General features: G+C 42.8%; 1 protein-coding gene across 3 annotated transcripts in view; it reads left to right on the top strand.

The window, feature by feature from the left end:
- The window catches only part of HNRNPM (heterogeneous nuclear ribonucleoprotein M), a 238,142-nt gene that overhangs the window by 197,901 nt on the left and 12,444 nt on the right, over positions 1–27,797 (top strand). For all 3 annotated transcript variants that reach the window (XM_033956537.1, XM_033956539.1, XM_033956536.1), the window contains one exon: positions 8,899–9,653. In XM_033956537.1, the coding sequence (XP_033812428.1) occupies positions 8,899–9,653 (755 nt within the window). The remainder of the gene's footprint in view (positions 1–8,898; positions 9,654–27,797) is intronic.

The following is a 27,797-nucleotide window of genomic DNA, read 5'->3' as shown; positions in this document are numbered from 1 at the left end:
CAGGAGGCCCCAAAGATTTGGTCTTGTGCGACAGCTCGCAGTCTCTTTCTGAAGGCTGTCTACATTCAGGGCGAACAGAATTCATTAGCAGACAACCTCAGCAAAATTCTTCAACCTCACGAATGGACTCTCGATCCTGTCACTCTTCAGTCCATCTTTGCTCAGTGGGGCACTCCTCAGGTGGACCTATTTGCAGCGCCTCACAACCATCAACTGCCCCAATTTTGTTCCAGACTCTACTCCCCTCATCGTCTGGCAGCAGATGCGTTTCTCCTCAATTGGACGCATCGGTTTCTTTATGCCTTTCCTCCTCTCCCTCTCATGTTGAGGACTCTCTTCAAACTCAAAAGGGAGACAGCCACCATGATTCTCATTGCTCCACGGTGGCCCAGGCAACATTGGTTCTCCCTTCTTCTTCAACTCAGTTCCAGGGAGCCCATACTTCTCCCAGTGTTTCCTACTCTGCTTACTCAGCATCAGCAGTCCCTTCTACATCCCAATCTGCAATCTCTACACCTGACAGCTTGGTTTCTCTTGGGCTGAGTTCGGCTCATACACTCCTTTCTCAGCCTGTTCGTCATATTCTGGATGCCTCCAGGAAGCCGGCCACTCTCCAATGTTACCAACATGTTACCATCTGTTCTCTTCCTGGTGTCTTCTTCATCAGCATAATCCAACTTCGTTGGCGGTGGAGCAAGTGTTGGACTATTTGCTCTCTTTGTCTGACTCTGGTCTCAAATCTACCTCCATCAGAGTCCACCTCAGTACAATTACTGCTTTTCATGAGCCCGTTCACAGAAAACCTCTCACTGCTCATCCTTTGGTCTCCAGATTCATGCGGGGTCTTTTCAATGTGAAACCACCTCTTAAGCCTCATCCTGTTATCTGGGACCTTAATATGGTTCTCTCTTCTTTAATGAAGCCTCCATTTGAACCATTGACAATCGGAGCTCAAGGACGCTGATTTAATTGAAGACATTGAAAATATCACCTTACGGGGGGACGTTGTTCTGTTGGGGGACTTCAACATGCCTGATGTAGACTGGAACACATTCTCAGCGACAACTTGTGATAGCAGGAGGATATTGACATCCATGAAGGGAGTACGGCTCAAACAATTGGTACTAGAGCCCACTAGAGCCCAGGCCATCCTGGACCTGGTACTTACAAACGGGGAAAGTGTCTCAGAGATCTCGGTGGGAGAACCGCTAGCCACCAGTGACCATAACATGGTATGGTTTAACCTTAGGAAAGGCTTTGCTAGATCACAAACAAAAACAAGGGTACTCAACTTCCGGGGTGCTGACTTCGCACACATGGCAGACTTCGTCCATCAGACGCTTCAGGTTCAAGAAGGAACGGATAATGTGGAGGTTATGTGGTCAACCTTGAAATCGACCCTTCATGAGGCAACTATCCGCTACATAAAATCAGTAACTAAACAACAAAGAAGAAAGAAACCCCAATGGTTCACTGATAAGGTCTCGCGCCTCGTCAAGGAGAAGAAAAGAGCATTTCTCTCGTACAAACGCACCGGGGAAAAAGAAGCAAACATTGAATACAGGACAAAGTCTGCAGCGGTCAAAACAGCAGTTAGGGAGGCCAAACTTCGAATGGAAGAAACTCTAGCGAAGAACATCAAGAAAGGGGACAAATCATTCTTCAGGTACATTAGTGACAGGAAAAAGAACGCAAACGGGATAGTATGCCTTAGAACGCCAGACGGGAATTATGTGGAAACAGATTCTGAAAAAGCCAAACTACTGAATGATTACTTCTGCTCAGTCTTTACCTGCAAAGCACCAGGGCACGGGCCACAGCTGAAAGCAAAGCAAGGAAGACCCATTTCAGAATTTTGAGTTCACACCAGCTGATGTTTACAGAGAACTGTCAGGACTCAAGATGAACAAAGCCATGGGACCAGACGAGTTGCATCCAAGAGTGCTCAGGGAACTAGGCGATGTTCTGGCGAAACGGTTAGCCATGCTCTTCAATCTCTCCCTAAGTACAGGGAGAGTACCCCTGGACTGGAAAACAGCAAACGTCGTTCCTCTGCACAAAAAGGGTTGCAGAGCAGAGGCTGCGAACTACAGACCAGTGAGTCTCACATCAATAGTGTGGAAACTCATGGAAACTCTACTTAAAGGTAAATTAGACTCGATATTGGATGAAGGGAATCTAAGGGATCCCTGTCAACATGGATTCACCAGAGGCAGGTCATGCCAATCTAATCTTATAAGCTTCTTTGATTGGGTGACAGGAAAGCTAGACTCAGGAGAGGCTCTGGACATAGTATACTTGGATTTCAGTAACGCTTTCGACAGTGTCCCACACCGTAGACTATTAAACAAGATGAAATCGATGAGGTTGGGTGAGAAACTAACTGCATGGGTCAATGATTGGCTGAGTGGAAGAATTCAGAGGGTGGTGGTCAACTGCACCCTCTCTGAGACTTCGGAGGTGACTAGCGGAGTGCCGCAGGGCTCAGTCCTGGGACCATCCTTTTTTAACATATTCATAAGGGACCTGACCCGGGGGCTTCAGGGTAAAGTATCACTGTTTGCTGTTACACTGTTTGCCGACGACGCCAAACTGTGTAACATAGTAAGTGAAAGCAACCTCAAGGACAGTATGACGCAGGATCTGCTCACGTTGGAAAACTGGTCCTCGACATAGCAGCTGGGCTTCAACGCTAAAAAATGTAAGGTCATGCATCTCGGCAGCGGAAATCCATGCAGAACATACTCCTTGAATGGAGAAACGCTAGCTAGGACTTCAGAGGAACGGGACTTCGGGGTAATCATCAGTGCAGACATGAAGGCTGCCAAACAAGTAGAGAAGGCCTCATCTAAGGCAAGGCAAATGATGGGATGTATCAATAGAAGCTTCGTCAGCCGCAAACCTGAAGTCATAATGCCACTACAGAACCTTGGTGAGACCTCATCTGGAATACTGTGTGCAATTCTGGAGGCCACATTACCAGAAAGATGTGCTTCGAGCTGAATCGGTCCAGCGGATGGCCACTAGGATGGTCGCCGGACTCAAGGGTCTCTCATACGAAGAAAGACTGGGCAAACTGCAGCTCTATACCCTGGAGGAGCGCAGAGAAAGGGGTGACATGATTGAGACATTTAAGTACGTCGCTGGTCGTGTCGAGGTGGAAAACGATATATTCTTTCCCAAGGGACCCTCGGTCACAAGGAGGCACCCGCTCAAACTCAGAGGGGGGAAATTTAGTGGTGACACCAGGAAGTATTTCTTCACGGAAAGGGTGGTAGATCACTGGAACAAACTTCCGGTGCAGGTGATCAAGGCCACCAGCGTGCTTGATTTTAAGAATAAATGGGACATCCACGTGGGATCCCTACGAGGGTCAAGTTAAGGAACTAGGTCACTAGCACTCAGACTCAATGGGGTGGGTCAATAGAGTGGGCAGACTTGATAGGCTGTGGCCCTTTTCTGCCGTCATCTTTCTATGTTCTATGTTTCTATTGGCCACAGCTCATCTCAAATTTCTCACTTGGAAAGTGGTTTTCCTTATCGCTCTCACCTCTGCCAGAAGGGTCAGTGAGTTACATGCACTAGTGGCTGACCCATCTTTCACTGTTTTTCACCATGACAAGGTGGTTCTTCGTACTCATCCTAAGTTTCTGCCTAAAGTTGTCTCTGACCTTAACCAGTCCATCGTTTTACCAGTCTTCTTTCCTAAACCTCATTCCCATCCTGGGGAACAGGCTTTGCATACTTTGGACTGTAAGCGTGCTTTGGCTTACTATTTAGAGAACATCAAACCTCACAGATCATCTCCCCAACTTTTTCTCTTTTTTGATCCTAATAAGCCGGATCGCCCTGTTTCTAAACGAACGATTTCCAACTGGCTTGCTGCATGCATTTCGTTCTGTTAAGCTCAGGCCGGACTCGCACTGGAAGGTTCTGTCACGGCCCATAAGGTTAGAGCTATGGCAGCATCTGTGGCTTTCCTCAGATCTATACCTATTGAGGAAATCTGCAAGGCTGCTACTTGGTCCTCGGTTCATACTTTCACTTCTCATTACTGTCTGGATGCATTCTCCAGACGGAAGGGACATTTCGGCCAATCTGTTTTACAAAATTTATTTTCCTAATGGCCAACCTTCCCTCCATCCCTCTTTGTTAACTTGGAGGTCACCCATCAGTTAAGAATATGCTGCCTGCTTGTCCTGGGATAAAGCACAGTTATTTACCGTAACAGATGTTATCCAGGGACAGCAGGCAGATATTCTTACGACCCTCCCACCTCCCCGTGTTGGCTTCTTAGCTGGCTTATCTTAACTGGGGACCGCGCGCCTCTTGTCAGGCAGGAAGGCACTTGCGCATGCGCGGTGCGGACCACCTAGAACTTTCTAAGTTCTTAGAGTGCAATCACTCTAAGATTGTCCATACCGGGGCTCCATCGGTGTCGTCACCCATCAGTTAAGAATATCTGCCTGCTGTCCCTGGATAACACCTGTAAATAACTGTGCTTTCTTAACCTTTGGGGCTTTTATGCGATAGTGCTAGTGGCAAATAGGTTGGTTTCTGGATACTCCTAAGTTTGAGTTCATGTTAATTATTGTTCTTTTGTCATGATTTACAGAGCAGAGCAGAAATGTAGTTTGTCTCAGAAGTCCCTATGCTCCTTCTCTTTTCTTCTGTTTTATTGGAGTTTGATTGCTTTGGTACTAACTGAAGAGGGAGCTATTCCCCACTGTTGAAAGGGGGGGGGAGTTGAAAGATATGAGTGACTCCCTTCTGCAAAGTGCAAAGTATGTGACTAAAGGAGGACAATAGCTTCAGTACAGAATCCTATGTCTTTTATAGCAGAAAGAAGATTACCAAGGTAAGAACTTAATCTTCCATTCTATTACACTCCACAACAGTTGGTGCTGATGTGTGCTGTTTCATGGGGAGCGTAATAGATCAGCAACAAAAATTTAACCACATGTATGCCCCTCCTACTTCTTACTGCATGTGGTCCTTCCACAATCTTTGATCTCTGGCTTTTGATCCTGCAGATGAGTGTGGGACAACAGGAGAATTTCAGGGAGTCTTTAAAAACGTTGTCAATTTTTCTGTTTTAGACCCTAAAGCTAAAGTGGCCCCGTGGTTCACTGAAGAGCTACGGGAATTGAAGCGAAAAGGCCGTAGGTTGGAGCGAAGATGGAGGAAGTCTAACTTAGAGTCGGATAAAGATCTTTGCAGAAAACATAAAGCTGTGTATAGTGAGGCAATTAATGCAGCTAAGGAAAAATATTTTGGAAAAGAAAAAGCAGCAGCTGCTAATTCTACTGAAAATACAATTGACTCTGACTCTGATTCCACTGAAAAAACAGCCGAGCCTAATGCCACACAAAAAACTACTGAAAGCTAGTAATTTTCTGCCTAATCCATCATTAGACCATCCTCTGCCCATAGAGCTTTGTAGTAATGATTCTGCAAATTCTCATCAGATTTGAGAAATACTCAGTATCTGTGATCTTCTTGTTGTGTCTTACTAAATAAAAAGTAAAAAAAAAATTGTGATGAATTAGACACCATTACTTTACTTTAATAGATATGCAACATTAGACAATAGTGTTTATACAGGTGGCAGTTGTGGGGGTTTATACTTCAAATTTTCTGTACCTCCTTTCCAATTACAGCTCAAGGCACTTAAGTTTCACCATGCAAGCATAAAATTAAAGTTAAATATAACATTGTAGTCAATGATATATTGCAACAAAATATCCAATTTGAAGACATCATAAATGCATTATTAGAAAACTTCATGGTATCGACTAAACATTTTGTTATCTTGATATTTATTTTTAAATATATAATCTTTAAAACTTGAATTAATATTCAACCCCTCTCACCACTACCTAGAAATGGATAAAGTCTAAACCCATTTTGGCATCATAAAAAATGAAAAATAGAAATACTTGAAAGTACTTAAGCTAAAACTACAGCAATAGCCATACCTCAAATAGTAGACAGTAAGACTAGTTCAAAAGCATACGTGCAATTGAAGCCCTAAAAACCAACAATATCTTTGCCTTTATATCTTTTCTGAAGGCAACCAAATGAACAGGTGAACACAATTCTGTCGTATATATGTTTATAGTGTTTTTCATTTGTCCGCTTTTGGACAAGGAATATATGTGATTTGTTTACTGACCACAGTGACCCAATCTAAGTAAAACTTTCAAGGTATTTCATTATGTATACTTTGAAGGATAGGTGAGAGAGGGGAGATATATGTTTAAATATCTACATGGCATAATTATGCATGAGGAGAGTCTTCTAATTGAAAAACTCCAGAGAGGGCATAGGATGAAGTTAAAAGGTGATAGACTCAGGAGTAATCTAAGAAAATATGTTTTTACAGAAAGGTTGGTAGATGGCGTGGAAGTGTCTCCCAGTAGGGGTGGTGGAGACGCTGAGTCTGAATTCAAGAAAGTGTGGGACAAACATGTGGAATCTCTTAGGGAGAGGAAGAGATAGTGGATATTATGGATAGGCAGACTGGATGGGTCATTTGGCCTTTATCTGCCATCATGTTTCTATATTTCTATACAATGTTACTATGAATCTTAAATCGAGCCTGAAAATAGGTAGCAACTATTGGCTTAATGTGTGCTCATATTACAACACTATTACCCAAACTGCAATTTTCTGAATTAGCACTAACGTCTGGATATTACAGACTAGCAGAAGTATGATAAAGCTAAGTAACAGTTGTCAAATCTTGTTTTGAAAGAGGTATGTTTACAGTGAATGGTAAAATATTTCTAGAAATCACTGTTTCCTTAGATAATGATTTCTAATCTGTATACTTGACCGTGTAGTTTCAGGAAGCAAAATAATAATAATAATAATTTTATTTCTTATATACTGCTGTTCCGTGAAGTTCTAAGCGGTTTACAGTAGAGAAAGAAGAAATGAAATAAGTAAGATTAATTAAGATGAAGAGAGAGTACTTAGAGTTCCCTGACTGTCCCAAAGGCTCACATTCTTGCTAAAGTACTTGAGAAAAATAAATTTAGTGGAAGGGATGTAGATTCTTATCCAGGAGACTTGGGTTGAAGGTTAGACTTCAATTTATTATCAGACGGCCAAGAAATGGAGCATCCTACAAAATATATTGTGATTATTTTGATAGACATATTACCATAAGTTAGTACTAAATCATGGAATTGCAGTTGAACAAAGATTCATTTAACTCTGTCTAAAGCTTTAAATTTTGATTAAATCCAGCATAATATCCAGCATCCACCAGTGGAACCAGTAAAGGGGGGGGGAGTAAGTTGTATGCCTCTTATCCAAAGAAAATCAGATAATCTGAGTATTCAAAATAGTGTTTTCATAATAAAAGAAGCTCTAAAACCTGCAAGATCTGACACGTTTTTCACTTCTTTTATGGAGGCCCAAATTGCAGCTGTAGTGGAAAGGTTGTTTTTTTTTGTTGTTTTTTGTTTTTGGCTACTCTGCTGAATTTGCAGATATTGACACTATACTTTTAACCCAAGAAATACATTGGGTACTCATCCTCTAGATACTGCTGTCTTGCTCTATTTTATGGCCTTTAATCTTAATAAACTGGTTCCCAATACACAGTCAAGCTCAATTGAAAATGTCAACTTTTTTTTTTTTTTAAATAAATCTTTGAGTTTTCAAAGCTACCAAAAAATGCAATACAATATACATACAAATAATAATAATCATATATGCACTTAGAATCAATCAGTATCCATAGAACAATAACCCCCCACCCACCCACTCAACATTTTCATCAGGGAATAAAATCACACAAGATATACCCATCTACCCCCACTTCCCATCTTCCCCCCCCCAGATGTGTGTGTATTATACCAACAGAAATAAGGATAAAAGATAATTATAACAAATCCACAAAAGACGTCAGTGGACCCTAAACTAACTTGAATGTCAACTTTTTAAGTGTTCAATATGATAGATCCTTAAGAGAGCCTTTTAGATCAACTAATGAGGACCACCTGGAATCCCCATCTATAAAAGCAACCAAATTAATAGTAATACCTAGCTAGTGCGAGTATTCTGGAATGGCTCATAGTTTGAAAAATGCAACCGATTGTGAGCTGCCAGAACTAGAAGCATTAAATTACGGCTTTTTAATGACACATTCACCTCTTACTGTGTAGCCTCAGTGGTCTTTACAAATGTATCACTGATGTATATTATGTTCTATTACTTTTTAGCTTATTTTGATTGGTGGTTCTTTGCCTTGAGCTACCATTGGAAAGGCGTATAATAAATCCCATCAAATGTATATTTTCTCTGTAGAGCTGGCAGTCTTGTAGTTTTTCACTGTTGCTGTAATCATGTGGTTTTGCCTGTTTTAATATTTGCAGTTTTACTACTGAATCTTTTTATTTTCAGTTTTTTTTGTACCTCGCCTTGAGCTACCGGAAAGGTGTCATAAATTTGATAACACAAATGAATCACAATTTTTTACTGTTCTGAATTCTTTATAGCCTCAGAATTTGAGGAAGTGTTTACACTGGGGAAGGGATTGTATGCAATTGGAAGTAGGATGGTGTTGCACCAGAAGCAGTGTTGTATGATTTACTGCTACTGGTCTACTTCATTCCTCAAATGATAATGGCCATTGGTCCTGACTGTTATAGGAGCTAATAGAAAGGACACTGAATTATTTTCTTCTTCACAGGTGGAGGAAGGACATTTTACCTGGTTCTTTTACCACACTGAAAATTAAAAATGTGTAAATATTTTTGTTCTGTGCTCCTTGCTGAACTTAAAAGGTGCTGCAGCTCAGTTTATTTGCCAAATGTTTTCTAATTTGTTTAAAACTATCCTAAGATCCTAAGAACATTAACCATTTTTCTGCAACTCTTTATATAGGCACTGCAAGCAGCACCATGGCTGCCATTGACAGGCTGGGGACTGGCATGGGCTCCGGGATAGACCGACTGACTTCTAATATGAGCCGTGGTATAGATAGAGTAGGGCCTGACATTGACAGAATGAGTCTGGTGATGGATCGTATGGGTTCTGGTGTAGATCGTATAGGTACTGGGATAGATAGGATGAGTTCCATGTCTATGGATCCTCTGCCTACAAACATTGACAGGGTGGGACAGAATTTAGATAGAATGACTTCAAATATGGATCGAATGACTTCTGGGATGGGTTATGGGATGGATAGAATGGGCTCCTCTCTTGATCGTGTAAGCTCTACTATGGATAGAATGGGCACAGGTGTAGACCGTATGGGTGCTGGTATAGATAGAATGGGAGTAGGACTTGATCGTATGGTTTCTTCTGCAATGGATAGATTGGGAAGTGGAATGGGTCAAGTTATGGATAGAATGCCAGCAGGGATGGACCGTATGGGTTCTGGGACTATGGACAGAATAGGCTTGGATCATATTAGTGCCAGTACTTTGGACAGAATGGGGACAGGCTTGGGCCAGACAATGGGAACCTCACTGGATCGAATGGGCCTTGGTGTGGGAGCCAACTTTGACAGAACAATGGACATGGAGCGAGGAAATTTTGGAGTTGGTTATGGAGCTGCTTATGGAGGAGCAGGGACTCAAGCAGCAGGACACACGGCTGCTACCGTGAGGAAAGGCTGCCAGATATTTGTCAGAAATGTAAGTGGGTTCTGTTTGTTTTGCTCTTTAACTTGTTTAAAAGAGAATTGTGTTTTATTTGAAAATTTTAAAATATTTCTGACAAGCAGCAACCACCCTGTCTCTTTAAGAGCTGCTTAAATAATGGCATGTGGTACAATTAATCATTTTTGCTATTATTGCTGCTGCTGCTACTATTATTACTTATTTCCAATGCAATAGGTGTGTCATTCTAGATATGTGGGTTATCTCCCTATGACTGTGAGCTATCTGCAGAAGGAATCCACTCTGGATTTTTTCTATGTCCCTCCTCTACTTCACTGGAAGCTCTATTGCCACCTGTAGTTTTTCCCTTCTTCATGTGAGCCTGAAGGAGTGTTTCTGTTTTGCTCTCCCCTTTTTCTTATTTTCTTCTGTGTTTTTTTTGTTTTGTTTTTTAACCCCTTTCAAGTTTTTTTGTGCTCTGAGCGTTCTTTTCAGCTCTACCTGTATAGAGAAAACGCAGACTAAAGTCTGCAGCTGACAGACCAATCCCTGATGGTACCTGCTAGCCAGCCTGCATTAGTTTGGAGCCTGGGGCTGTCCTCGCTTTATCCTCACCTCCTGTTTAACAGGGGTTTGAGCGCAGGCTGTTAGGCACCCTTTGGAGGCTCAACAGTCTCTCGCAGGGTGCCGGCTGCATTCCTTACCTCCACCTATCTGTTAATGTATCCACCAGTCCAATGAGGTGGGGGTGCGGTCAGGTGCGGTGTCTGACTGGCAGCCTGAAGATCAGCGTCAGCGAGGCATTCCCAGCATGAGGCAGTGATTCTTCTACTTCTAGTTACTGTAAGAGATCTGAGGCAGACTGCAGCACATTTCCAGCACAGGTTGCAGTGAGTAAGGCTGTTACAGCCTGTGGGGGTGGAAAATCTGAAAAGGAAATTTGAGGGCTTCTGCATGACCCCTGTGTTCTTCCACCTGAAAAATCCTAAAATTGCTGTTTTTAGACTTTGCATTTTGTTTAAATTGCGAGTTTTGGTGTGAATTTCTTATCGGCGGCCATCTTGGATTTTTAGCACTCTCTTTTTCTAAAGTTCCCTGCACTTTCAAAACTGCAATTTTTGCCTCAAAACTTGTTGGGATGGAGTCCTTGTGTTCTTCTGCACCAATTTCACGCGAGGATTGTGCAAATTTAGCGCCTCCAGAGCATCTTTGCGCTGCGTGGCCTGGTCGGGAGAGGTGGCAGCGCCATGCTTAGCCTCTCGCCTGACTAAGCAGGTGAGAAAACAAGTGGGTATCTCATTGTGGTGGCCTTTTCTCTTTTCAGGGCCTGGCAATGCTGACCATTCCATGTGGAAAGATGCAGACACCCCGCAGTGAAGGTTAATTCATCTAAAGGTGACTTTATGCTCCAAGGACTGGAGGCTTTCTCAGTCTTTATGAAATTTCTTTCATAAAGAATGCATTTCAGGATAGTCGTGCTTCGCCTGCGCAGTCCCTTTCCACCTTGGACTTCTCTCAATGACTTTGCCTCTTTAGGCACAACCTCTTCTTTGTCACCCGCTATTCCTGATCTGGCAAACTCTGATCTGGGCAATCTCTATGATGATCATTTTACTAACCTCTTGTTTTCTGGGAATACTCGTCCCATGGCTGGGGCCCGGATCCATGTGCCAGATCTTTGGATCCTTTTCTAGCTTTCAAACCTGGGGACAATCTCAGGGTTCTGCTTTTAAGTCTGTTGCCATACCAGATCTCATTTCGGAGTCTCTGCATGAGTTGAATTTTGACACTTAGCCGTTTCCTTCTACCTCCTCTCTCCTAAGTGGAGAGCTAGATCAGTCTTCAGTATTTCCCTGGCATCCTGATAGTATTCTGATTTTGAAACAGTGGAACTCTCCAGAAGGTGCTATCAAAGTGGAGAGAACCATGTCCCGTCTGTACCCTGTGGCATAGGAGTTCCAGCAGCTTTTGTAAGCCTAAACTAGACTTTGGTTGCACAAGTGGCTTAAGTGCACATCCCTTCCCAGCGAGGGTGGTGTGGTGCTCAAGGATATGCAAGACTGCTGGGGTGTATGTGGTTCTCAGGAGACACTTTGAAGCAGTTGCTCTGGAAGTCAAGGCTGCTTCAGCAGTGTCCTTTGTTACTCGAGCTTGTTTGTCCAGGGTGCACACTTTAGAGAATGAGGGCATAGAGCCGCCGCCTTAGCTTCTCTTGTCTGTTGTGGATTATGTTGTTGACACTCTGTATGACCTTATGTGGGTACTGGGTAAGGCGTCTGCATATTTGATTTTTATTTGCAGAATGCTCTGGATCAGACAATGGGCTGGTGATCCCACCTATAAAGCTACTCTTACGAGGTTCCCTTTCAAGGGGCAGTTGTTATTTGGTAAAGGCCCGGATGACTTCATGAATTCTGTGGTGGACCATTATTCTAGGACACTGTCTGACAGCAGACTCAGAACCTCAAGAGGTTCAGGACGCTCTAATTTTTGTGGCTCCAGGCATTCTCACCTGTATTCCAATTCCACAACTCAGATTTACAGGCAAAGGTTCTCCGGTCCCAGGCATAACCTCCCGTACAACTTCCTTTGCCAAGAAATCACAATGACACCAGGCTGAGGGAGGCCTTTCTGCATATATGTGAGCCTGCCAGGACAGATAGGGAAAAATGCTTGAGTACCTGAATGTACTGTACACCACTATAAGTGGTATATAAATGCTAAAAATAAATAAATATAGGGGGCAGGCTTTCAGGATTCCTGCAGACCTGATTTCAAATTTCATCCAATTGGTGGGTTCAGTCTGGCTAAAAGATGGAATTTGCCCGGCTTCTGACAGATTGGATTGTAGACTACCATTCAAGGCGGTCAAAGTGCGAGCCATTGTACAATGATTGTTGGATAGTCAGGCCATAGAACCGGTGCCACAATAAGACTGAGGCTTGGGCAGATATTCCTTATATTTAATTATGACAAAGAAAGACTCGGATGATTGGAGGCCCATCCTCGACCTTATGCACATCAGTGCATCACTTAAGATCCGCACTTTTGCATGGAGACAATGTGCTTTGTCATAGCGGTGGTTGCCCCAGGAGAGTTCTTGGTCTCTCTGGATCTTACAGAGGCTTACTTACATATTACAGTTTTCCTGGAGCACCACAAGTTTCTATGGTTTCATGTTCTGGAAAATCATTGCTAGTTTTCAGCTCTGCCTTTTGGCCTGGCAACAGCTCCTCGTACCTTCACCAAGGTGATGGTGGTCGTGGCAGCCCACTTGTGCAAAATGGGGCTGTAGGTACACCCCTATTTGGACAACTGACTGACCAGAGCCCCTTAATTCTCAGAGGGTCAGCGCAAGGTGGATCAGGTGATCCAGGTCCTAGAGGAGCTGGGTTGATTGTGAAAAGCAATTTGATGCCAACACATTCCCTGAAATACCTGGGTGTGGTGTTCAACACGGCAGCGGGTCACGTCTTATCTTCCAGAGGCACGCAGACAGAAGTTGTACTCCCAGATTTCTTGTCTCCTGGACAAGACAGCTGTGTTGGTGTGGGACTATCTTCACCGCAATAGATGTGCCTTGGACTCTGCTTTTGGGTCTTTGGTCTTGAGGGTTGGCATAGTCAGCCCATCCTAGGAGTTTGGAACTGCTTTTGTATGTCCCACATGTCTAGAATGACACACATTGCACTGGAAAAAGAAATTGTCCTTACCTTGATAATAACTTTTCCAGTAAATAGGTATGTCATTCTAGACTCTTGCCCTGTCCTTCCTGCACCTCCCAACTCATTCTGTTTATGCTTCTCCAAGTTTGATTCTTGGATGCCAGTCAGCCCTTTGGGCCTTGAAGAATGCTGTAGATATGTTCAAATTGCATAAAGGGTTATTCCTGAGCTTCTTTGATGCTTCTGTTGGCTGTTTTTAACTTTGATGTTTTAAGGTTATTTTATTTAAGCAGAGCAGTTGATACCTGGGAAAGTTCCCATTGCTGCCCCTACTGTTGATGGAGCTCTTTATGCTTGGGTACTAACTATAGGTGGCAGTAGAGCTCCCAGTGAAGTAGAGGAGGGACACAGAAAAAAATCCAGAGTGGATTCCTTCTGCAGATGGCTTGTGGCCCTAGGGAGATAACCCACATGTGTAGAATGACACACCTATCTACTGGGAAAAAGATATCAAGGTAAGGACATAATCTCTTTTCTGTAGCACTACTAGATGCATGCAGCACTGTACACTAAGCATTAAAGCCCTGCTTGTCAGACTAACAGGACAAATAAGGGATTAGGGAATTACTTATTGTGGGAATGATAAAACACATGGGAACTGAACAAGTGAATAGGTGTTAGGAATTAAAAGCAGCCTCAAAAAGGTGGACTTTTAGACTTGATTTGAATATGACTATTAACTCAAATATTGAGAGCAGTTGCATTAGTTAAAACCAAATTGCTTCATTTGTTTTATGACAATCACATCCTGCACAATGTCACACTCAAACTCCATTTTATGTGAGGTGTTTTAATACCTATGAATATAGCTGTTTATAGGTTTAGCAAAATTGAGGCTGTAAGTTTAAAAAAACAAAAAAACAAACAAAGTTTGATAGAGGTAGCTTACTATTTGTTAAAATAAAAATAAGTGTCTTGTGAAACAGAGAGAGACATGAACATTGCTGTTTCTGCTATCAATGAAAACAAATGACTGACTTGTACAGTAAAACCTTGGTTTGCAAGCATAATTTGTTCCAGAAGCATGCTTGTAATCCAAAGCACTCGTATATCAAAGCAAATTTCTCCATAGGAAATAATGGAAACTCATACAATTCGTTCCACAACCCAAAAACTTTAATACAAAATACTATACGTACTTGTATTGCAAGACCTCGCTCATTTAGAACAGACACTACACTCCCACAGCGTCAGAGAGAGAAGAACCATCGGCTCAGTTGTGATGTGCCGCATGTATACTGTATGTACTCGTATTGCACAACTTTACTTGTTTAGAACAGTCACTACACTCCCGCAGCGTCAGAGAGAGAAGTTGTGATGATGTGACGCGTGTATACCGTATGTACTCGTATTGCAAGACTTTGCTCGTTTAGAAAAGTCACTACACTTGCAGCGTCAGAGAGAGAGATGAACCATCGGCTCAGTTGTGATGATGTGACGCATGTATACTGTATGTACTCATATTGCACGACTTTACTCGTTTAGAACAGTCACTATACTCCCGCAGCGTCAGAGAGAGAAGTTGTGATGATGTGACGTGTATGTACTTGTATTGCAAGACTTTGCTCGTTTAGAAAAGTCACTACACTCTTGCAGCGTCAGAGAGAGAGATAAACATTGACTCAGTTGTGATGTGTGTATATTGTATGTACTCGTATTGCATGACTTTACTCGTTTAGAACAGTCATTACACTCCCGCAGCGTCAAAGAGAGAAGAATCATCGGCTCAATTGTGATGATGTGACATGTGTATACTATATGTACTTGTATTGCAAGACATTGCTTGTATATCAAGTTAAAATTTAATCAAATGTTTTGCTTGTCTTGCAAAACATTTTCAAATCAAGTTACTTGCAATCCAAGGTTTTACTGTACTTATATTTACTGGTGTTTACAAGTGTTCCATGTCTTAACTCATCACTCTTGTCTTAACGAATGTATACTGGAAGCAGATAGTTCTGGTTTTCCATCCCCCATGAATCATTGGGTTTTTATCTGCCAAGAATTTATGCTTAAGTTTGGTTATAGAATAGTTAATCTTTCATACCTGAGTGGATAATTAAGGCCTACAAATTTGTGGCACTATTTCATTGATGGCAAATCTGGTTTCTAATTTTTCCCCTTTTCAAGTGAACAAGAGGTAGACAGTTTCATTTGTAATATGTAAAGCTTTTTCTAGTGTAGTAGTTGAGACATTCTAGATAAGTAGATGGTATCCCCATGCCACGTGCCATCTGCAGAAGGAATCCAGTTCAGAATTTTCTCTGTGCCTCTTCTGTTCTTCACTGAGCTCCTTGGCTCTACCTACAGTTTTACCCTTCTTCACGCGTTCCAGCAGGATTGTGTTCGTTCTGCTCTCCACATTTTATTCAGTGTTTCTAGTATTTTTTTCTCTCTTTGGGATTCTTGTGCTCTGAGCGTTTTACATTGCCTTGCATTGAGAACATACAGATTTACATTTGTAGCTGACAGGCTAGTCACAGTGAGTACCTGTTAGCTAGGCTACTTAGTTTGTTTGGAACTTGGGGCCATCCCTGAAGTTCTCACCTGTTCAGCAGGGATTGAGTATAGGCTGTTGCCTTTAGGAGGCTCGTTGGTGTCTCACAATGTTCCAGCTGCGTCGTCTCGCTTCTGCCCATCCGGTGCGTGTCTGTTGGTCCGCAGGGATGGAGGTGCAGTCTAGGATGGGGTCTGTTTGACAACCCGAAGATCAATTTTCATTCCCAGCATGAGGCAGTGATTCTCTAATACAAGTAGGCTGCAGCACAGATCAACAAACAGGTCATAGTGAGTACAGGCTATTACAGCCTATGAGATGGATCGGACAAGATCTGAAAAATGGGGTTTTCAAGGTTTCTGCATGTCCCCCTGTGTTTCCCCATCTGAAAAATCCTAAAATCGCTGTTTTTTAAGTTTGCTAAATGTGGAAAATATCATGATTTTGGCACGAATTTCACAGCGGTGGCCTTCTTGGATTTTTAACTATCTTTTTTTCAAAAGCTCTGTGCTTCTCCAAAACTGCAATTTTTTGCCTCAAATCTTGTTGGGATGGAGTCCTTAGGCTCTCCTAATGTGAATTCTTGCCAGGATAATGCAAATTAGGTGCTTCAGGAGTGTTCATGTGCTGCGTGGCGCAGCTGGGAAGGACAGCAGCGCAAAGCTTAGCCTCACCCCTGGTCAAGCAGGTGACAACACTCGGCTAGCTCAATGGGGCAGCCTTCTTTATTTTTGGAGCTCAGCACGGCTGTGATCCATCCGCATTCTCTGAAGCGCATGGTTAAGTCATCAGAGGGTGACTATGCGCCCCAGGAGCCAGAGATTTTCTCAGAGTTTCTAAAACAGTTGTGAAAACAAAAATTCTCAAAGCAGGCATTCTTCCCCTATGCGGTCCCATTCCGCATCCACTGTATCTCCCAGTGGCGTTGCTTCTCTGGACACATCCTTGTCTCAGTCAGCCGTTGTTCCTGATCTTGGTCTTTATGTTGATGACCAACTTGCTGACCCATTATTTCAAGATACAGCACTTCCAAGGAAAGGGGTACCAGAGACTGATGGATCTTCAGCTTAATTTAGTCTGTGTCTTTGCCGGATCTTATTTCTAAGTCTTTGCAGAATTGCATTTAGTCACTCAGCCAGCTCCATCCTCTTTTTCCGACTGGCTTTGTGTTGCACATTTGCAGTCTTCCACCTTTCCCTGGCACCCTGATATGATCATTTTAATATCAGAGCAATGTGAATATCTGGAATGCGCTCTTATGTTAGCGAGGACCATGTCTCATTTGTACCCTCTGACACTGGAGCACCTGCAGGTTCTGCATCAGCCTAGAGTGGATTCTTTGGATACGCAGGTGCCTGATTGTATCTATCTGTCCAGGGAAAGTGCTGTGATGCTTACAGATATGCAGGACTGCTGTGTGGATATAGACCTTCGAAGACTTTTTGATGCAGCTGCTTTGGGCTTTCAGGCTGCTTTAGCAGCGTCTTGTCCAAGTTTTATTTAAAATTTGATAAAACGCTTATAAATATTTCTAAGCGATTTACATTAAAGGAACTAGAGTAAAAAAACTACTTAAATCATACCAAACAAAAACAAGACAGTCATGGGAGAAAAAAAGGAAGGAGAGTAGAACTACAAATGTGATAGGAAAGTAACATTAAATGGGTAAAAATGTGAGGGAGTGTTAAGTGGAAGTATTACTGTATTTTTCACCCTGTAAGATGCACCTGACCATAAGACGCACTCTAGATTTAGAGGAGGAAAACAAGAAAAAAATATTCTGAACCAAATTCTCCATGCTAAGCTCTGCACCCAACCCCATACTCCTTGCCAAGCTCTGCACTCTGTCCCCACTCCCTGCCAGGCTCTGTACCCCCCCTGCCCTTCCACCACCCCCCCTAATGGTAGGCCTGGACAGGAGGGATCCGTCCCAGCCGACTAAAAATTTTTATACCCCTCCAATATCTTTTTAAATTATCCCTTCGTACCCCCAGTACCTTTTTAAATCATCCCCTTGTACCCCTCCCCTAGTTCTTTTAAATCATCTCCTTCCCCCATACATCAGGTCCAGCAATAATTTTGGCTCTCACACATTGGCTATTTTTTTTTTTTTCTTTTGCTAATGTGGTCCCAGCTAAACAAAATTAGGAAGATCATTACTTTAATTAGTGAGAGAAGAAGCTCATAGGGTGTCAGAGTGCCTTCAAATAAGTATGACCCATTCCTAAAGAAAGAAACTGCATCTCTCAGGAGCACAAAGCTTAAATTTCGCTAGGACTCCAAATGCTCTAGTATCGTCCCTAATAGAATGAGTTCATTAAAGGCCATCACCAGAATTTGTGCAAGGAACATAAAGAAAGTCCATCATTTTCTTTACCCAGCTTTGTATAGCCTAGCCTTATGTAATAACATTTGTGAATTATCTCACACTGAGCAGAATTAACGAATACAACTATACAATAACCCCAATTCCAACCACCTTACAGCAAGAAAACAGCAAAGGATCACTGAGGTTGACTAAAACTACCCTGCACTCTCCTGTGGTACCTCCTGTTCCTCTTCGAACAAACAGATACTCAACGCAGGTGAGGATACAATGCTCCAATTGGCTACAAGACAAGAGGGATTCACTGATTGGTTACAGTAGAAGACTGGTTTCCTCTCATTGACTGCAGGAGGCAGGTTTTGGAAAAGTTACCCGGGCTCAGTAGTATTTCTTCTGGCAACATGGAACCTTACTTCCGAGGTACGTCGTAGCGCTCAGTGGCAAGTGATGCGTTGTACTCGATAGTGTGTGAATCTAGGTGGGACGAGGACAGTGACATCGCAGGGAAGGGGTTGTCAAGTAGTTGGAATTATCGCAGCAGGATAACAGCTGTGTTGGTTCCAAAAGGTAAAAAAGTCTTTGGGCTGTGAGTATGTGACCTGAATTTTTGCTATTGTGGGAAAGACTCCTAGGTGTCACGTTAATGCCGTGCGCCTGTTCCCTTTCCCAGTGTCGCGGGCCCAAGCGGGAGCGCAGAAAGCTTGCTCCTGACGTGTGCACCGCGAGGGAGGGATACACATTGGACCACCAGGTACTATGAAGGGGGGTTTAAAAAATTGTATCTTTACTCCATAATATGCACTGAGATTTCCACCCAGTTTTGGGTGGAAAAAAAGTGCGTCTTATGGAGCGAAAAATACGGTAATTAATTTATGGATTTGAAGTTTGTCTGACATGCGCCTGTCTCTCGCCTGTGCCCCCTGGAGAATGAGGCTGTAGATTCCCCTCTTCCTTTTAGCTCGGTCAGTTTATGTGACTTCTGCTTTATATGCCTTATGCAGGTTTTGGCATTTTCCATTTCTGCCCACAGAATGCTCTGGATTAGACAATGAGCTGGTGATTTCACTTCCAAAGGTTTCTATGGTGAGATTTCCCTTTCCAGGACGGTTGTTTGGCAAGGGCCTAGTCACCTCATGGATTCTGTAGTGTTAGTCCCCTTAAGGCCCTGCCTGATAGTAGACCCAGACCCTCTAGCAGTTCTGGTTGCTCTAATTTTGTGGCTCCAGGCATTACCACTTGTATTCCAGCGCAACATCTCGGACCATAGATCCTGGCAGCAGTTTTCCAGCTACAGACTTGCCCAGCCATCTGGCTCTCGTCCTGTGCCCCCTCCAAGAAGGCACACTGCGCCAGGCTAGGGGACTCCTCTCTACAGATAGGAGCAGGTTGTCAGCATTTGAACTTTATTTGGTCAGGCTGCAATTGGAATTCACCTGACCTCTGACCAATTGATTCATGAAATCTCTCACAGGGCATCCAGACAAGGCGCTCCCAAGTACAGGCCACCTTACAGCACTTGCTGGATATTCAAGTTTTAGAGCAGGTGCCGCCTGATCTTTCAGGCTCTGGCAGAGATACTCCATATGCTTATCGTGCTACTAAATGGCTCCGATGGCTGGAGGCCTATTGTGAAGCTGCAGCACGTATATGAGGTTCTCAAGATTCCACGCTCACACATGGAAACAGTGCAATCTGTCAAAGCAGCAGTGGCCCCGAGAGAGTCCCTTTCCTCTCTGGATTCATGGGAGAATACTTGCACATTCTGATCTTTCTTGCACAAGCATACCAGTTTTTGGCTCTGTCCTTTGGACTAGCAACAACAACTCGTACTTTTGCCAATATGATGGCGGTTGTAGCGGCTTACTTAAGTAACATGGGTCTGTAAGTACACCCAGTCTTGGTCGACTGGCTAGTCAGAGCTCCCCCATTGGCCAAGGGTCGGCACACGGTGGATCAGGTGATCCAGGTGCTAGAGGACCTTGGTTGGATTGTGCATTACAGATGGGGCAGTCTTGGAATACCTGAGTGTTCTCTGATATAGCTACAGGCCGCATCTGTCTTCCAGGGACATGCGGAACATCAGTGTTCCCAGATTTCTTCCGTTCTCCAGCTCCTTTGGCGTGGGACTATTTTCAGATCCTGGGATCTGTGACTACCATGTTGCATGTGGTTCCTTGGGCGAGAGTGCATATTCATTCTTTCCAACTTGTCTCACTATCTCTCGCTGGACTCCGCACTGGGATGCATTACAAACCAGTTGTCCCTGGTCTCTGGAGTCTGTCTAGCCCAGTGGTCTCATACTCGCAGCTTGGGGGCCACATACGGCCTGCCAGGTACTATTTTGAGGCCCTTAGTATGTTTATCATCACAAAAGTAAAATAAAAGTTTCTTGATCATATGTCTCTTTAGCTATAAATAACAATATTGATATTAAGACTTGGCCAAAAGGAAAGATTTGTAAACTATAAAGTTTTACCTCATGCAAAATTGTCATTTCTTTAACAAGACACTATTTTTTCTGAGGCCCTCCATGTACCTACAAATCCAAAATGTGGCCCTTGAGTTTGGTCATGGTGCTGATAGATACCAGCCCTCGGGGCTGGGGAGCCCACTGCACTCGGTGTCCTATTCAGGGGTATTGGATGCCCTCAATGGAAATGATTGCTCAACTAGTTGGAGCTCAGAATCCTTCAGCTGGCTCTAGTGCACTAGCAGAAGACTCTGGAGGGCCAAGTGGTCATTGTCTTCTCCGACAATGCAACAGCGGTAGCCTATATCAATTTATTTTAAAAATTTCTCTATCGCTTATATCCTAAGCAGTTTACAATCTTCACATACCCAAAACCAGAATAAAAACAACAAAAATACATCTTACAAAGAGTAAAACAACATAATACATCTGTACAAAACTCAGACACATCAAGTAAGGGATACATCTTATGATTTAAAACAGAGGTGTCCAACCTTTTGGCTTCCCTGGGCTGCATTGGCCGAAAAAAAATGTTTCTGGGGGCTACACAAACGCGCAAACGCTGCAGCAAGACAAAGGAGGGAGCCGGCAAGACGGTAAACACCCGGGGACAGCAGAGGAAAACACCGCATTGCCTTTGATCAGGGCTGCACAAAATATTTCACGGGGCCACAGGTTGGACACCCCTGGTTTAAAAGAATGCTTTGACAAATGTGTTTTCAGAGATTTTTGAAGGACTTCTAATTTTTACATTGCCTCAAGGAGCCACTCAAAGCATTCCATAAACAAGGTTTCCAGGTGCTCTCAGGGCTTCAACTTCATGGCCATGTAGGGATGGAGATCTGATAAGTTCTGATCCAGGGCATCAGAACACGGGCAGTGTCAACACACAGGCGATTCTGAACGCAGGCCAGGTCGGCACACTGACCTAGGCCCTGTGTACGGATCTAGGCCTGTGTGTGGATCTAGGCCTGTGTTTGGATCTGAGGCCCTATCTCTTATTCCCTTTCCCTTCCTTGCCATGCAGCCATTCTAAGTAAAGGAAAAATACAAGCATCTTGTCATAAGACTTTTGTCACATATTAACCTGACACACATTTACCCTTTTTCCTTATCTTGTATAAGCATCCCTTATATGGGCAACAATCAGACTTTGCATACAGCTTAAGGCTATGGAGCATGCATTATAACCTTTGGACTGTCACATGCTTATCTTATTTGAGCTGTCCGTATTTGGTAAGGACATCAGCTGACAGACATTGTATATGTGCATAGACTCAGGCCCTGTCCACGTGTTAATCAGGGCGTTGTCTAAGTGCTGAGTTGGAGGATGATCACGAGGTAAAAGCACGAGGTAATCACGAGGTAAAAAGCATGTACCTATCTTTGTATCCCCCAATGTAAAACCATGTACCTTTGTACCCACCAATCATAAGATGTGTAAACGAGGGAGTTACTGTGATGTCATTAGCTTAGAAGCATAATAAATAGGGACTCGGAGCTAGTACTTACTAGCGCCTCCTCCCGATTCTAAGATTGTGTGTGTGTTTCCTTTGTGGGGCATTCCTACAGCCATGGGAAAGCACGTTCAGAGCAGCTTGATTCTTCAGACAAAGATCCGACCTTGGAAGCAAGAGTTTCGATGCTCTGGTGCAGCTGTGGTCTTAGGAAATCCTCCTGTATGTCTTTCCTCCCTCGTACGTGCTAAACCAAGTCTTTTGGTGGATCACGGTCCATCCAGGTCATGTCATTCTAGTGGCTCCAGACTGACCTTGCAGGCTGTTCTATACAGCTCTGCTGTTTCTTCACTAGAGTAGTGGCCTTCGGTTGAGCGTCCATCCTGGCATACTTAAGCAGGGTCCGGTCTGTGTGGAGGGCCCAGGTCGTTTTGCTCTTCCGGCTTGGCGCTTGAGCGTGCAATCTTAGTTTGCAAGGGCTCTTCTGCTGTGGTCCTTGGCACTTTATTCATGTCTAAGCGGTTGTCTGTTGTATCTGCTTACGCTACAGCATGGGAGACATTCCAGCATTGGTGCACTCAGGACCACTCGGAGCCATATTCTGATCCACTTTCTATGGTGCTGACCTTTCTCCAGGCTGGTCTTAATACAGGCCTCTCTGCGGCTCCCTTTTGGGTCCAAGTGGCTGGGCTCTCTTGTTTTCATGCCCAGGGTCATCATTCGTCTTTGGTGTTTTGCCCTGACGTTGCTAGATTTCTGATAGGAGCTCTTTGCAACGGACCACCGATTTTATCTACAGTTCCCTTTCTGGGACCTCACCCTGGTGCTGTTTAGTCTATCTAAGACTTCCTTTGTTCCCTTTCGGGATGCTTCCCTCTTGACCTTGATGCTCCAGATGTTTTTTCTGATCGCTGCTCCATCAGTGAACTGTGTCTCTGGACTCCAGACTCGTTCCTGCAATGAACCATTACTCCAAATCTCGGAGATTGGGATTTCCTTGTGAACAGTACTTTACTTCCTGCCGAAGATGGTTTTGACTTTCCATGTTGATCAGGAACTGCATGTGCCTGTTTCTCAGCCGGTGTCAGGTCAAAAGTGCGTCGGGACAAAGGCACTGAACAATGTGATCCTCTATACACCGGTTTGCCCTGTTTTGCAGAGTGCATATGGTGGTGAGACAGAACTTCGCCTTTGGGTCTTTAATCTTGAAGGTCGGTGCAGTCGGCCTGCCCTGGCTTTTTGGAGACTGTTTTTGTATGTCCTACTTGTCTAGAATGTCTCACCTGTTGCATTGGAAAAAAAGATTATGTACATACCCTGGTAAGCGCTTTTCCAGTAGATAGGTTAGACATTTTAGACTCTTGCCCTGTCCATCCTGCGCCTCAGTTTTTCATGCGTCTCCAAGTTGTACATTGGTTAACAGATAGCCCTTGGGGCTGGAGAGTATATTGTGCATATGTTTCTCTTTTCGGCAGGAGTAGTTTGAGATCCCTTGAGATTTTGCTGGCTATTTGCAGCTGATATTCTCATGTTACTCCTTTGACCTTGATTGGTATGGGTGTCTCTACTTCACACTGATTTGGTGGCCCTTGGTGCACATAGAAAAATCTGAACTGGATTCCTTCTGCAGATGGCATGTAGCCATGGGGACACTACCTACTTGTCTAGAATGTCTCACCTGTCTACTGGAAGAGAGCTTACCAGGGTAAGTACATAATCTCTTTTTCTTAAAAGCCTCCTTAAAAGTTGACTGAGCAGTGAGTAAAAATAAAACCAGGTGCTAAGAGTTTCAGCTCTTCCCTAAATATAGACAGAGTGGTCTCTTTACAGGTCTGCTCTGCTAACATGCATTTTATTCTTTGGTAAGAGTAAGTTTCTCTTTTCATTTCAGAGGTCCTTAGGGTTATAAGTACTGTTAATTCATTCAACGTTACATATCATTCATTGTCTTAAAATGAAAAATGTTTCCAGAGAATGTAAGACCTATAGTGAGCAGAGAGGAAGGGTGTTTTGTGTTTTTTGTTTTTTTTTTTGGGGGGGGCTACTTTATCTGCAGAGATTCTAAAAGAGTAAGGGAGAAAGGAAATGACAGAAGATATTAAATTGATTCTGAAGTTGAGAATTCAGTTCAACACTAGCTCTTGGTTAGAAGATAAAACCATAGTTGAGCAATCTTGGCATCGAGAAAACAAAGGTATTTAAGATCAAAAAGATGTATAGCCAGATTTTTGCATACTCTTCAAGCATTTAAATATTTACCATGTAACAATTTCCTGGCACATCTGCTAAAACTTTGTGCTCTATATCAATCATGAAGAAACATCCCAAATACCATAAATTGCCACTATAGTGAAAGTCTCATGAGTTGATTCAGATACAAATCAACAGCATGATCAGATCTTCAGATGGGTGGTTCTGAAATCTTACAAGATTTGGACTATCTGCTGCTGATTGTGCTTCACTACAAGATGGACCTTCTGTACATCTTATATGGAAAGTAGAACATTCTATTTATAGATCCCTAAGGATCCATACAAAGTTAAATTGATCTAACAAATGGAATTTGTTAGTGTTAACTTTGGCAATCTAGCTGCTTAGGATCCCACATATCTAAAAGATTCTTGTAAAGATAATTAGAGAATGAATTGGGATGCTTACAAATGCAGGATAGTCTTTAATACTTGAAACAAAAATCTTTGTTTCATATACAGTAATATGTTTTTCCATCCCATTACAAAAGAGCTTTCTGGTGAGCAGGAAAAATGACCTAAAAAACAAATAGAAACATAGACGTAGAAACATGATGGCAGATAAAGGCCAAATGATCCATCCAGTCTGTCCATCCACAATATCTATTATCTCTTCCTCTCTCTTGACATCCCACATGCCTATCTCACACTTTCTTGAATTCAAACATAATCTCTGTCTCCACCATCTCTTCTGGGAGACACTTCCGCGCATCTACAACCCTTTCTGTAAAAAAAAAGTATTTCCTTAGATTACTCCTGAGCCTGAGCCTATCACCTCTTAACTTCATCTTATGCCCTCTCATTGCAGAGCTTCGTTTCAAATGAGAGACTTGACTCTTGTGCATTTATACCATGTAGGTATTTAAACGTCTCTATCTTATCTCCTCTCTCCCATCTTTCCTCTAAAGTATACATATTGAGATCTTTAAGTCTGTCCGCATATGCCTTATGATGAACATAAGCAATGCCTCTGCTGGGTCAGACCTGAGGTCCATCTTGCCCAGCAGTCCGCTCACGCGGTGGCCCAACAGGTCCAGGACCTGTGCAGTAATCTTCTATCTATACCTCTCTATCCCCTTTTCCAGCAGGAAATTGTCCAATCCTTTCTTGAACCCCAGTACCGTACTCTGCCCTATTACGCTCTCTGGAAGTGCATTCCAGGTGTCCACCACACATTGGGTAAAGAAGAACTTCCTAGCATTCGTTCTGAATCTGTCCCCTTTCAACTTTTCTGAATGCCCTCTTGTTCTTTTATTATTCGAAAGTTTGAAGAATCTGTTCCTCTCTACTCTCTCTATGCCCTTCATAATCTTATAAGTCTATATCATATCCCCTCTAAGTCTCCTCTTCTCCAGGGAAAAGAGACCCAGTTTCTCCAATCTCTCAGCGTATGAAAGGTTTTCCATACCTTTTATCAGACGTGTCGCTCTCCTCTGAACCCTCTCGAATAATGCCATGTCCTTCTTAAGGTACGGCGACCAATATTGGACGCAGTACTCCAGATGCGGACGCACCATCGCCCGATACAATGGCAGGATAACTTCTTTCGTTCTGGTTGTAATACCTTTCTTGATTATGCCTAGCATTCTGTTTGCCTTCTTAGCGGCCGCTGCGCACTGTGCCGTCGGCTTCATTGTCATGTCCACCATTACCCCAAAGTCCCTTTTTTGGGTACTCTCATTTAATAACATCCCTCCCATCGTATAGTTGTACCTCTGGTTTCTGTTTCCCACATGTAATACTTTACATTTCTCAACGTTGAACTTCATCTGCCATCTCGTCGCCCATTCCCCTAGTTTGTTCAAGTCCCTTTGCAATTCTTCACAGTCCTCTTTATTCCGAGCTCCACTAAATAGCTCGGGCTAAAGAGGACTGCGAAGAATTGCAAAGGGACTTGAACAAACTAAGGGAATGGTGAAGACCATGCACCATTTTAGTAGCCTTCCTCTGGACCTACTCCATCCTTTTTATATCTTTTTGAAGGTGCATTCTTCAGAACTTACACAATATTCTAAATGAGGTCAAACCAGAGTCATACAGTGGCATCAATACCTCCTTTTTCCTACTGGCCACACCTCTTCCTGTGCATCCTAGCATCCTTCTATCTTTCGACATCACCTTTTCAATCTGTTTGGCCTCCTTAAGATCATCACCTACAATCACACTCAAGTCACACTCTTCTGTCGTCCACATAAGTTCTTCACCTCCTAAACTGTACCGTTTGGGTTTTTGTAGCCCATATGCATGACCTTGCATTTCTTAGCATTAAATTTTAGCTGCTAAAATTTCAGACCATTCAAGCTTTGCTAGGTCTTTCTTCATGTAGTTCACACCATCCAGTGTGTCTACTCTATTGCAGATTTTGGTATCATTCGCAAAGAGGCAAAGTTTCAAGTACAATTTATTTGATATACCGCAAATATAAAATCTAAGCGGTTCACAACATAGTAAATATATAAAAAGGGGAGGGAAGATGGAACAAATCAGTAAATCAATATGTATATTACATATAAATACCAAACATAAGGAAAAGAAATAAGGGTAATTACAATAAAAAATTAAATTCCAAGGGTGGGAAAAGGAAGGCACACAGGGTTGTGAGAAAAAAAAAGTGTTGTGCAGTTATATGCCCAATGTGTTCTATGAACAGAATGCCTGAGAAAAATAGGCCTTTAATTGAACCTTAAATGTCTGAAATGAACTTTCTGTACAAAGGTAAAGAGGCAGAGAGTTCAGAGGGTAGGAGCCATAATTGAGAAGTTTCTATGACCATAAAGAAATAATTGCCTAAATGAGGGAACTGTCAACAACTGTTGATGTGATGATCGAAGAGTTCTCTGTGGGGGATATGGAGCCAAAAAACTAAATAAAAAAGATGGAAGACCACTTGATAAAACCTGGTGTGAAAGAATATTATACTTGAAAGGAATTCAATAGGAAACAGGAAGAATACAAGTGCTCAGCTTCTAAAAGGTGTAAAGTGATCAAATTTTGAATGACAGTAAAGCAGTCTAATAGCAGTGTTTTGAACTACTAGTTGTAACCGATGTAACTGGTATTTTGGAAGACCAACTAAAATAGAATTACAATAGTCAAGTTTAGATAATACTAAAGAATGTATAGGAATACGAAGAAAATCTAATCGAAGAAATGAACGAACAGATTGAATTTGACGAAGAGCAAAAAAAGAGGAAGAAACCACCTTTGAAATGTGAGAATGAAAGGTTAAGTTATCATAAATCATAACACCTAGAATTTGAGTTGTTGTAGAAAATGTTAAAGGAACAAATACCTTTCATACTAAAGTTTAATAATTTTAAGGGTGGAGTCCCTTCAAGAAAGCATTACTGCTGTTTTTTGAGAATTTACTTTCAATTTATTTTGCGTAAGCCAATCTGCGATTTTATCCAACTTATCAAAAATAGATTAGTAACTAAGCTCTGAATGAGAGTCAAG

Source organism: Geotrypetes seraphini, chromosome 8 (assembly GCF_902459505.1).
Source record: "Geotrypetes seraphini chromosome 8, aGeoSer1.1, whole genome shotgun sequence".
In the NCBI taxonomy this organism is placed as follows: domain Eukaryota; kingdom Metazoa; phylum Chordata; class Amphibia; order Gymnophiona; family Dermophiidae; genus Geotrypetes; species Geotrypetes seraphini.
The sequence above is the reverse complement of the archived record's forward strand: the minus strand, read 5'-3'. Positions and strand labels throughout refer to the sequence as shown.